The sequence below is a fragment of the Lepus europaeus genome, chromosome 1 (genome assembly GCF_033115175.1).
Source record: "Lepus europaeus isolate LE1 chromosome 1, mLepTim1.pri, whole genome shotgun sequence".
In the NCBI taxonomy this organism is placed as follows: Eukaryota; Metazoa; Chordata; class Mammalia; order Lagomorpha; family Leporidae; genus Lepus; species Lepus europaeus.
The window spans coordinates 36,416,942-36,429,767 of record NC_084827.1 but is presented as its reverse complement, the minus strand read 5'-3'; the positions used below and the strand labels follow the sequence as shown (position 1 = coordinate 36,429,767).

The following is a 12,826-nucleotide window of genomic DNA, read 5'->3' as shown; positions in this document are numbered from 1 at the left end:
CTCCATTGCAAGGGCCAAAGATATGAGAAGGGCATAGAGCTCTGGGAAGGGCTTCCCAGAGCCCTGGGTGGAAGTGTAGAGGAGGAGAGCAGCCAAGCTCAGGCAGCACCTCTGTCTTGTATAGTAAGGGGGAGATGTAGTCATTTTTACTCGCACACCTTTTCTCTCTCCAGTCCACTTTTCTTCCTCCCAGGGCCTCTTAGCTTGTAAATTAACTTGGGTAAACCGTATCTTACTCAATAAATACTTAAATAAGCTGATTTACTGGGTATGGGAGTTGAGGTATTGGAGAGAGGGAGAAAGTTTTAGACTTAGAGACTATGTGCAAGATGATTAAAGGATTATGCAACAGTTGGGATGATTTTCAGTTGAAGTCAGCATGAATTTCAAATGGACAAAATGTTTCTTTTTTTTAAATTACTTTGATCACAAATAAAAGCAGAAGTGAAAATTCATTTTCTTTGTACAATTTTTCTTTCTACTAAAATATCTTTAAAATGACTGGATTCTTTTTCTTTGTTTTAAGGATTTATTTATTCATTTGCAAGTCAAGAGTTACACAGAAAGAAGGAGAGACAGAGACAGAGAGAGATCTTCCATCCACTGGTTCCCTCCCTAGATGACTGCAGCTGCAGGGACTAGGTCAGGCCGAAGCCAGGACCAAGAGCATCTTCTGGGTCTCCCATGTGGTTGGCAGGTGCCCAAGCACTTGGGCCATCTTCTGCTGCTTTTCCCAGGCCATTAGCAGGGAGCTGGATGGGAGTGGAGCAGCCAGGACAAGAAACTGTGCCCATATAGGATGCCCGGGTTGCATTTGCTAGCTTTACCTGCTATGCTATAGCGCCAGCCCTGACTTTGGGTTCCTTCCAATAGAATAATTTCCTTTCTTCCTCTATCCTACTCTTTCTTCCTTCATCCCTTGGTTGGCATTTTGAGTCTTGTCATTTGAGTTCACAGAGACCCAAAGGGAGAGAGGAGCTTCTTTTCCTGAGTAGAAGTGCTGCGCTTTACTTTAAAAAGCCATTGTAGCAACCATTGTATGCCAGCATTATGTAGAAAAATCAAGCACATAAATGAGCTGGAGACAGCCATCTTAGTACAGAATCATGAAATGCTCTTTCCTTTTTTTTTTTTTTTGGTTTTTATATATTTATGACAATGCTACTAATTTGAATTTTATTTTTATTCTTGGTTTTTGTCAAGCTGCCAAAGCAGATTATATTTTCCCCTATTTTGTCACTTAGGCCATTTGGCATTTTTCTGTGGTCATAGTCTTTGAATCAGCATAGAAATGTTTATTGAGTGCCTATAGTGTTAAAAGTTTATCCTGGGTATCTAAGAATATTGAAAAAAAAAAAAAGTCTTCTGCTATAGAGAATATTGCTATGGGACTGATACCATTAGTTTAATGAACTATAACCTTCTTTTAAGCAGGGTATAATTGTCTATATATTTTACGTGTATTGACTGCCCCTGGCTCTCCATCCCTACTTCTTATTCCCTTCCTGGTCCCAATCTTAGAAATCTAATTTGGGTGTTCCTTTTGGATGTCATTCCTTTTGGTTTAAGGTATAGGCTCCAGAGTCACAGTAGTATTTAGCAGAGGGAGCTGGAAAGACCTCTAGGCCTTTAAGAGCCAGAAAAGGCCAAATTATGATGGAACTGCAAGTACCATAATTGTACTGAGGAGTAAACAGAACATAGGCATTTGGATTTTGGGTGGTTCCTGCTGGTTTTCCTTAAATCATGTCATCTATCAAGGAATGGTTTCTGTATTTTTTCAAGGCTGGGCCCCACTTCTGGGTAATCTGTTTGCCAAACCTTTCCTTCACTTTTCCTTTTAAGTAAGATTTATTATTTATGTGAAAGTCAGAGTTATAGAGAGGCAAAGGCAGAGAGACAGGTCTTCCTTCCTCTGATTCACTCCCAGATGGCCACAATGGCTGGAGCTGTGCCAATCTGAGGCCACGAGCCAGGAGCTTCCTTTGGGTCTCCCATGTGGATGCAGGGGCCCAAGGACTTGGGCCATCTTCCACTGCTTTCCCAGGCCACAGTAGAGAGCCAGATCAGAAGTGCAATAGCCGGGACTTGAACTGGCGCCCACATGGGATGCTGGCACTGCAGGCGGCAGCTCTACCTGTTATGCCACAGCACCTCCATCAAAGTGTAGTTCTTATTTTAAGTACACGACAGTGGAATAGGTATTTTGGGTGTACAATTTGTACTCCTTTATGTTTTCCTTGCAGGAAATGATACCCACAGTAACTTGTGATTTGCTCAGTGCCCTAAAACCCATTCATAGTATAGTCAGACTGAGATCCTTATCTCTGTGACTTCTAGTCAGTGCTCTCTTCATTATATCACATAGCTACAAACCTCTGCCATAGCAGCACTGAAGAGGCAGTTCACTGTGGGTTTGGTGTTTATTATAGTGACAATGATAAGGTTAATAATGTTTCTTGATAGCTCTCATTTCTGTTTATCACTAATAATAAAATGTGTGGGGATCATTGGGCTCATAATTCTTCATTTCAATTATGAAAATAAGAATAATTCTGAAAACGGGTATTCAAGAACATATGATGATACTTCTTGTACTTCATATGCAGACCTCTGTTGAAGGCTGCCTATTACAAAAGTGACTCTTGTGCCATTTCTCTGACAAGGGATTTGTTATCTTCTCTTTCTAGATACAGACTTTTCTTCCCACATCTAGAATTCAGACTATCTTTTACAAACTGAGACTTGTAGCATTTTTTGTAGAGTAGTATAAACTCACCTCAATTATATGCTGTGTTAGTGTGTTGGAAATCATACTTATTTTTATATTGAGACAATAGACACTTTAGCAATGTATTTATGTGTGGATGTGTACCTGCTAAATTGAAAATTAATATCTAAACATCAATTTCCAGGCTGCAATCACAGGCTCAATGGATAGGAATAAATTACACAATTGAGGAGAACTGCCTTTTCTGCCTATTATTTTTATTTTATTTTTATTACATTATAGTGCTATCAGTAATGACAAGAGGTTAGAAACCACTGACATATCCAGCATTACTAAAGGAATGGTTTTTGAATAGTTGATGATAAATATATGGGATGGAATATTACTTGGTTAGAATATCCACAAAACACATGTTAAGCAAAATCACTAGAAAACCAAGTGATATGGATAATCTAATGCAGTTTCTTTACATCTCTGCACGTGCAACTCTGAAAATACGTTTGCTGAGGCAGGTAAGGAATGGGCCATTTTATTATACCATATCATTATCTAATATTGTTGGTATACATTTTAATTAAAAAATAACTCATTAATGTGGTTTTTAAGTTACAGAAAACTTTTATTTTTGTTACTTTGAAGTCATCTTTCATTTTATCAAACTGTGCAACTTAAAATCTTTAAGTAACTTAACCTCTCCAAGCCTAAGTACTGACATCAATAGATAAAGCACGGAGCTTTCTTTCAATTGGGAAATTAGCTCACAGAGGTTGCTGTTTTTATTTCTGGTCAGTCACCTAATTCACACTCATGACTCAGCCCTGAATGACTTCTGGTTCATTCTAAAAATTCGGTGTTCAAAAGATAACCCTTCATCACTGAGGGGGTATTTGAAGGTAAAGGCCTAGCCCAAATATGAATATCAAATATGCATTGAATAATTGTGTCATCGAAAAAGCCCACATTTCCCTAAGAATATTATTTTATAGAAGCCCAAACATTTGGATAAGATAATTTATTTAAAAAAATGACTTTTACTGCATCTTGTGCCTTCATTCATGCCAGTACACTGAATTGATTTACTTTTCAAAATCATAGCAACAATACAAAAGCATAGATCCAGTACAACAACAAGGTAGAATCATGGAGTAACTACTTCACAGCCCATTCACCATGACTAAGATTGAAAGGCAGAAAGATGAGAGAGTCATCTTTGGAAATGTAGAAGGACTTTGGGCTCTAGGTATTCTTTCTTCTTTTTTAAATTCCTTTTTTGTCTGATACAGCTTCTTACCTGAATAAAATGTGGACTTTGACATCACTTGTGGTCTTGTGATTACTTCAAAAGGGAATGGTTTTCAATGGATGACACTTAGAATATGAATGCCAACTGCTTTCAGAATGTCAGAGGTTGGGGCTTGAGCTGTGGTAGAGCAGATTAACGCCTGGCCCGAAGTGCTGGCAGCCCATATGGGCACTGGTTAGAGACCCAGCTGCTCCACTTTCAATCTAGCTCTCTGCTATGGCCTTGGAGAACAGTAGAACATGGCCCAAGTCCTTGGGCTCCTGCACCCACGTGGGAGACCCGGAAGAAGCTCCTGGCTCCAGGCTCCTGGCTTTGGATGGAAGACCTCTCTCACTGCCTCTCCTCTCTCTGTGTAACTCTGACTTTTGAATAAATAAATAAATCTTTAAAAACAATGAAGAATATCAGAGGTCACGCATCTGTGTATAAAAGGAAAACACCCTACTTACAGTGTTATTAAAAAGCAGTATTAGTTTTAATATTATACCTCTGTCAACATATAGACTCGTTAACTTAAAGCCAAATTAATTCTTCAGGATTTTTAGGAACTAAATTTAATACATACATAAAAAGTTACTGAAGCTTCTTCAGACTAGGTATGTTAGTACTCCTTATGATAAAAGACAATTTTTTTTCAAGAATCTTACGATATAGGCAACCCAAATAAGGCTGGCTGATAAAGGGGAGCTGGGGATAAGGGCTGGTGATGAGAAACGGGCAAGCATACAAACAGACATAAAATAAGGTTGAATGAACAATCTGAGGGATGGATACCATTAACTCCTTTCTGGAAAGGCTTCATGCAGATGACATTTGTAAATACATAAAAGATGAGTCTGGAGGCATCACAAGGTTTTGTTAACTCAGCTTACCTGTTCTTGCTGCAGTCTAATATGAGTGAGAGAATGAGAAGAGGGCAAAGGAGTACATTGTCTTGTGGTTCATCATTCAAAATGGGGAATCATTTCCAAAGGATATGGCATACAGAGCACGAAATAGTATAAACAAATATTATATAATGTAAACTTTAAAAAATATATTTATTTGAGAGCTGAGAGACAAAGAGAAACTCCTATATGCTGAATTACTCCCAAAATGTACACAACCACAAGAGCTGGGCCAGAGCTGAAGTTGGGAACCTGGAATGCAATCCAAATCTCCCATATAGGTGGAAGGAACCCAATTACTTGAGTTATCACCTCCACCTCCCAGGGCCTGCATTAGCAGGAAACTGGAGTCAGGAGCCAGAGCACAGAATCAAATTTGGGTATTGACCAGCATCTTAACTGCCAGGCCAAATGCTTGCTCCAGTGCAAGGTTTTATAAATAGTGAATATAATTATTCAAATAAACTAACTAGACTATATGTTAATACTTTTAAAACTACAGTGAGGGCACAGCTAAGCTGAGATGATGTCACGAGTAACTGTATCCTGGGCTGGGGTGTCCATTTGTACACATATTGATTCTTTTTATCACATTGATTCTTGAGTGAGAAACTTCTATATGCCAGGCATTATAATAGAAGCTGGGGACATAGTGAATTAGAGACGTAGGGGAATCCTTCCCAGAGCTTAGAATCTTGAGATGGGGTGAGGATGTCTGAGATAAAAATAAGTAAATAGGGATTCCTATACAGTGTGCTAGGTACCTAATAGGAGATGTCAGGAATGCTACGTGAGCATATAGTGGGGTATTTACCCCAGAAATGAAAATCAGGGAAAATAGGCTCAGGAAGTACTGATCTGAGAAGTTAGAAATCAGCTAGCTCCTCCCTGCTGCTGACTGAAAATGGATAATTATATTTTTAACACATCAGACAGTATTATTTTTGAAATGAGGAAAACCTTTTTAGGAAGCCACAACATCCCATCACTGCAAACCTTTTCAGAGATTGCTGACATAATTTTATCCATGAAAAAGTTGTGGAGGTTAAATTATTGAGTCAAGGCCAACTGATTGAGAGTTGATAAACATTTTTCTTTCTAAGAGTACTGGTGATGTCCTGAAAAGTGTTGACTGAACAAGTGAAAGCACATATCATCATCATAGGACTCATGAAATTGTCTTATATTGGTATTGAAATGTTCTAGTAATTTGTTATGGCAAAATGAAAGGGTTGTTCTGACAAATCATCTAAAATTGAGCATGATACAGTTTCTTTCTTGGTGTTCATGTCTGCTCCTCAATTCTTTTGTTAAGTGATTTATGCACATTTACCCAGAACATAATTATCTTGATTAATAATGAGAAATATGGTATTTATAATCCAGTGGTTAACAAAGTGCTACATGATTAGTCCTTTAAAAATAATTAGCCTTCTTGCATATAAAATTCCATAATTTCATTTGAGATTATGAAGTACCAACCAGTATTCTCAAAATTTTAATCATCCATATATAATGGATTCATTGGAAGTACTTGTGAGAGTATTCTAGCTCTGGCACTATAAATCATGAGAAGTTAAACCACATTTTAGTTTTTTGCGTCAGTCACATATTTTTCTGGTCTTCTGCTTTATGCATTTAGATGTTAGCTGCATAGAATTTAATCACAGGAAATATTTAGAGAAACAAAGTTACTAAAAATGAGAAAAAAATTAAATATGCTGTTCTGGCAGCATTTATTGATTTGGCTCTGTTTTCACCTAAGACTGAAAATCATATCTGGGATTAAGACAGGAGCTTCCTTTTCACTCCCACAGGAAACAAAAATTAAACATTTTATGTCATGGATACTTTTACAACTTTTAATGATATTTGTCAGAGGGTGTTTTTCCTTCCTGGTAGAATTTGGACCAGATATGCTATTTCCCTGAAAAGGCAAAATCAAATTCCTGAATGTCTTTAAATGATATGAGTAGTAACTGATAAACTTTTTTTTTTAACTGTCACTTAGGAAGGACCTAGGGTTGAATACATGAAAGTGTCCAATACTGAGATGATACAGATGTTAGAATTATCTGACAAGGCTTTAAAGCTGCCATCAGAAAGGTGGTGCTTCAACAAACAACCCCAAACATGCTTGAAACAAACAGTGTCAGAAAAGAAATGAAAGATACAAAGAACACTGAAATGAAATTTCTGAACTAAAACATACAACAGCAAATTCAATGAACTTGATGATAGAACTCTAGAAATAATCTAATCCAAACAGAGAAAAAGGAATGAAAAACAAATAGAGCTTTAGGTATACATGGGACTGTAACCCAAAGATCTAACATTGGATCACTGTAATCATAGAAAGAAAATAGGAAGAAAGTAGGGCTAAAAAATATTTGAGGAAATAATGGTTAAAAACTTCCCAGTTTGGGAAAACACATAAACCTATAGATTAGAGGAACTGAGCAAATCCCAAGCAGGATAAACCCAAATATATCCATGTGAGGATACGTAACAGTTTAAATTCGTAAAACTAAGGACACAGTCATGAAAGCAGTTGGTGTGAAGAGATGAATGAAAGGCACTGATTTCTGGCATTAGGTAGGAATAGGCTGGTTATCACAAATTGGAAAACAGAAATAGAAGTATTGGCAAGAAATTTATATTTTTTGTTGATTTCAACTATTAGTCTTTTACCCTTGTAACTGAAGCCAACTTAATTAATATGCATAGAGCATTTTCTGGGTATCTACAAGTTGTGCTGGACACCTAGGGCACATCTGTCAATCCCACTCTTGTAACTGAGTCACAGCAGGTGTTACCTTTAAAAACAATTCAAGGAGTTCCAGATTTGGAAAGAACCTACGAGCGCGCGTGCGCGCACACACACACACAAATACAAATTTTTAACCTGAGAATGAACTTCAGCTGTGAACTTCCTTAAATTAATCTAAAAATGTCAACATGCATAGGCATTTGTTTCTAGGTAAAAGTGCAGTTTTCATAGATTCTTAAAAGTAGTTGGTGGCTTAAAAAAGGTTAGAAGTCCCCATAAGCGTTTCTGTTTTCTCAAGTTAAATCATATACTCCAACTTGGATGAGAAGTCATTCTAATTTTAATCTAATTCTTCAAAATTGCTGCATGCAGCCTCAGGAGAATATTCTGCTTTTAAGGGGTGAACAGGAAAATGGAGTTTTCTAATCCTCCTAGGCACTTTTGGAAACACAGATTCTCTAAAGAAGGTTTTGCCTGAAGACTTATTTTATACATTTTTAAAAATAGTATCCAGTGGTGACTAAATGACTACTGCACTGTGACTTAAAGTGAATGTTAGGTTTAATTTTCCTGTCCCAATGGACAGTCTTTCTAAATTAGTACCAATCCACTGGTTTATAAGACATATGGTTTCCTTTTTTTTTTTTTTAAAGAACGATCAAGCTTTATTTATTACACAATGTGTAACTACCAATTTACCCAAATACAGAATATTAATACTTTCTCTGGTGAAAAAACAAAAGTTATGACAAAACGGATCCATTCAGTTTCCATCTTTCTAATATGGGTGTCCCTCACTCCTTGTGCTTTCTACACAATGTCTGATGCAAGCCGGATTAGCTTGATGTAATCTGGGGAAATGCACTGTCAACAAGACTTTAGGTTGCAGCTGCCCATTTTTCTGATGGAAATTGCAGCTCCCAATGTCACCTGGAGAGCTAAAGACTGGATGAGGCAGTTTAGGAAAAAGCTGAACACCTACTTCTAGTGAGACCTGAAAGCAGTTTGATTACTGTTTTATGCTGCCTCCATCTTCCAAACCAAATTAATCCTGAAAGTCTCATAAAGTGATCAGTGCGTGGACTGATTCTGTGCAAACTGAAGCAGTAATCTTAAACCTATAATAGCACACAAACTCTTAGGCTCCTGATACACCTACATGTTGTAATACAACTGATGTAGGTGGCCCTACTTTCTGTACTTCTTAAAAAATTTTTAAGAATTTTCATATTTTGTGAGAGCCAGAAAGTAGGGGAGAAAGAGAGAAATCTTCTACTTGCTGGTTCAGGGCATGAGGATGCCAGGAGCCTGGAACTTTATCTGGGTCTCCCATGTGCAAGACAGGGACCCAAGTCCCTGGGCCATGATCTGTTAACTTCCAGGTAATATATAAGCAGGAAGCTGGAATGGGCATGGAGGAGCCAGGATCTGAACCAGGCACTGATGTGGAATGTGGGTAACACAAGTGGGGTCTTAACCTTATTGCCACAGGCCCGCCCAAAACTGAACTCTGCATTTCTGACAGGCTCCCAGATGATGTTGCTGGTTTGAGGACACATTAAGTAGCTAGTTCAAAGAGGGAATGACTCATTTGGCTGGTGTGCAAATCAGTTTATAAGCCATTACATTTTCCTTCTCTCTATAGATTTTCTATCAATGGCCTCTCATACCTAGATGCTGCTCATTCTCATTTTTCAGATTGTCTCTTTAAGGTAGCATGATCAGTTAAGGTAAGTTATTCTGACGTTCTCCACTTATGTAAAAGCATACAGAGATAAAAATAGGCCAAAATAAATAGAAATGAACACCACACATTAACTTATAATGGATTTATATTTAACACAGTATTTCTCACATAAAGATGTTACTCAATTAACAATGTGTTTTTTACATTAAATCTCTTCTCCATTTTGATATTAAGTTTTTCTTAACATTAAATCTTTTCTCCATTTCAACATTAGACACATTGAGTAAAATTTTTTCTAAACTTTTTTTCCCCAGAGGTAAAAGTTAATTTTTGGCTATCTGATATCTCAGTACAATATTAACTTGGGAAATAAAACACAAATCTAATAAAGATATGGAGAAAAGACTCCTCAGTTATTAGGAGGCAGTGATTATAACTAAACAATGGCAACTTCCTAGGATTCTGGTCAAGAGCTTCCTTCTTCCTGCTTCATGTGCAATGACATACCATTTATGCAAATTTTTGCCATATTACTTCTTTGACCCCCTTTCCAACCAGCAAATACAAATTATAGGCTGGATTTTTTTTTTTTTTTCAGTGCATTACTTGCTGTAAAGAAAAGTTTCTTCCACTCTTACATACATCAGTCTGGTTCCCATTTTAAGGGAAACAACTAAGAATGTGAAACTATTCTATTTACTGTTTCTTGGAACTTTCTGACACCAAAGCTCAGGCTTAACTGCAATATCACAAAGATTTCCGGGGTGAGGTTTGAATCAGGAGGCCCTTCAAAGTCACATCTGTCCATTTCTCTTTCGTGCATACACCCCCAAGCAAGCACAAATGCCTGTTATGCTGAGAACCACTCCTAACAAGAGTGCGATTGCATCTCCAGCTTCTACTGCTTCAACAACAGGCAATACCAAAAGCAGTGAAATTAGGACTAAGAGCAACTGTGTTGAAACTGAGGTCATGATGTTGGGATCTTGAAGGCTGAAGGGTTCTAGAAATTAAATATGGAAACAAAAAAAAAGGAACCATTAAAAATGTGTATCTTTTCAAACAACAGTATGAACATATGACAAATAACAGTCTACCCAATCTTTTAAATTAGAGACTTTAGGAATCATTTCCTATCCAGTTTCTCACTTCACAAAAACACTAAGGGAAGTGAAAAACACTTAAGACAATCATGTGAGACTACTCTCATAAAACCCTAACCCCAGCAGTTTTTCCCACACAAATGCCAACATCATGTGCATCAACCAGAAACTGAAGAGTAGTTCATAACTAAGAACAAGCAGGCAAACACAAAAGGCACAAAATATTCACTTGGAAACTTAAGATATCTTATTAGTTAGTAAAAATCAGATTTTCTTAAGGCCTCTCTCATATGCAGAAAATGCAGAAAGACCTCACAAAATACAACTCTGATGTCGAGGGAAACTAATAAGACTTACCAAAGAAACGGTATATGTATTTATTTAACTTGAAGTATTGCCTTCCTGAGGCTCCGGAGGCTGGGGCTAAGAGGTTGCACGGGAGAACGCCTGCTGGGGAGGAGTGGGAAACAAGGATTTAAAAATTACTTATTATTTTAAAGAGGAAGCTAGAATCAGCGCTCTAAATGAGTCTGGAGTAGAAGGGCGAGGAACACGTAATGAGTACCGAAAAGAGTTTGTCCAAGGAGGAACTATAGTTGGTTAGTTCTCCCACACAGCAAAAAGCTAACAAAAAACCGAACCGAGACAAGGTCATGCCGGCACTTGATAATAAGATTGAAAAAGAATCCCGGCTTTGGCACGGCGAAGTGGAAATGCGCCCCCTTTTACAAATCACGGGACAGCCTAACCTTTGGAGACGAGTTCGTACATTACCTTCCAGGAAGCAGCCATTACAGGAATGGCGAGGAGGGCGGAGTCTTCAAACTACATTTCCCACAATGCTCGCTGCCGACGACTCCCATGGTGCACTGGCGCGCTTTCCAGTCATTGGCTCAGGGAGTGACGGTCACGCTCCCAGGGAGACGTAGCGGAGTCCGCTCGCGGGGATTCCCCGCGCGGCGCTGCGTATTACTGTGGAATGGGTGGTTTACTGTACTTGTCAGCAAAAATAAGTTAAAGAAATGACAGCAAGTGTGTGCTGCCCTGTTCAGGGTTTTAAGACGCACAAGTAACAAAGTCTTAGACTGAAATGAAGACAGAGAGCAGAGGTAACTGAGGTGCCTTTAACCAGTGCCTTTCAGTGTTGCTGAAGCAGGGAACCCCCGGGCACCATCTTCCAAGTGGGTTTTACGACTTTTTTATTGTTTAACAAATGTTGGGGTTGAAGGGAAGCACGCCTAGTAAGACATAGTACAAAATACGCCGAGTTTAGAAAAAAATGGTTTAAACCCTGTAAGCAGAAAATGACTTACGACTCAGGTTCTGGAATTCAGTTTCTGTGTTCCAGTGGATTCAAGTGATTCCTTCCCAAGCGTGTTTTTGTGAGACTCCTCGTACTTCCCCAGTTGTCCCCATTTTATGAAAAGAGTAGAATTGTTACTTTTAAAACAGAATAATTAATTATTTCCATATGTAAGTCTTTGCTAAAAGGCTCTCTTGAAGTCTTACCTCTGAAGTCCTTACTGATTCTTTCTAGTACAGTCTTCTGAACAGTGGTGTTTATTGATGTGACTCTTTATTTGGACTCTTCCATCACAAGTGGTTAATGACTCAGGTCAAAGGTGAATTCACTTCCCTGTCTGGCTCCCTGATCAGTCTCTACTGTTCCGCAGGGTCTTCAATTCAGTGTCCATGATGAGCATGTATTCTGCTGGTGTTGATCCTTTCTTTTTCTAGTCTCTTTAGGATGGCAGGGAAGATTTATATTGCTGGCTCCTAACACACACAGCGGGAACTCAGTGATAATAGCTAACAATAATCACAGTCCGCACTTTGTATTTGTAGGTTCCGCATCCTCAGATTAAATGAAAGTTTAATAGGAAAGAATTGTGTCTGTACTGAACATGCAGACTTTTTTTTTGGCCATTGCTCCCTAAACAATATAGTAGAACTATTTACATACCATCTACGTTGTAGTAGGTATTACGGGGCAGGCATTTGGCATAGTGTTTAAGACACACCTTGGGGCACCTGCATCCCATGTGGAGTGCCAGGTTTCAAGTCCTGGGTATGCCCTCAATTCCAGCAGCTTACTAATGTTCACCCTGAGAGGCAGCGGATGATGGCTCAAGTAGTTGGATCATTGCTACCCATTGAAGACCCTGACTGGGTTCCTGGCACCTGACTTTGGCCTGGCCAGCCCTGGCTTTTGTGGCCTTTAAGGAAGTGAGCCAGAAGATGGGAGATAGCTGCCTGTTTCTCTTTCTTCCCCCACCTCTTCTTCTTCTCTTTCTGCTTTTCAAATAACTAAAAATTTGAGCACTTACATATTTTGATACCCTTGA

The 12,826-nt window shown here is 38.5% G+C and overlaps 1 protein-coding gene across 1 annotated transcript; it reads right to left on the bottom strand.

Moving 5' to 3' along the window:
* Window positions 1-9,505: 9,505 nt before the first annotated feature.
* On the bottom strand, window positions 9,506-11,323 carry SMIM30 (small integral membrane protein 30). Its single transcript, XM_062198695.1, has 3 exons — window positions 11,256-11,323; window positions 10,839-10,928; window positions 9,506-10,381 (listed from the first exon to the last, which is right to left on the bottom strand). Exon 3 carries the CDS (start codon window positions 10,350-10,352, stop codon window positions 10,173-10,175), a length of 180 nt encoding a protein of 59 aa, XP_062054679.1. The 5' UTR covers window positions 10,353-10,381; window positions 10,839-10,928; window positions 11,256-11,323; the 3' UTR covers window positions 9,506-10,172.
* Window positions 11,324-12,826: the final 1,503 nt, after the last annotated feature.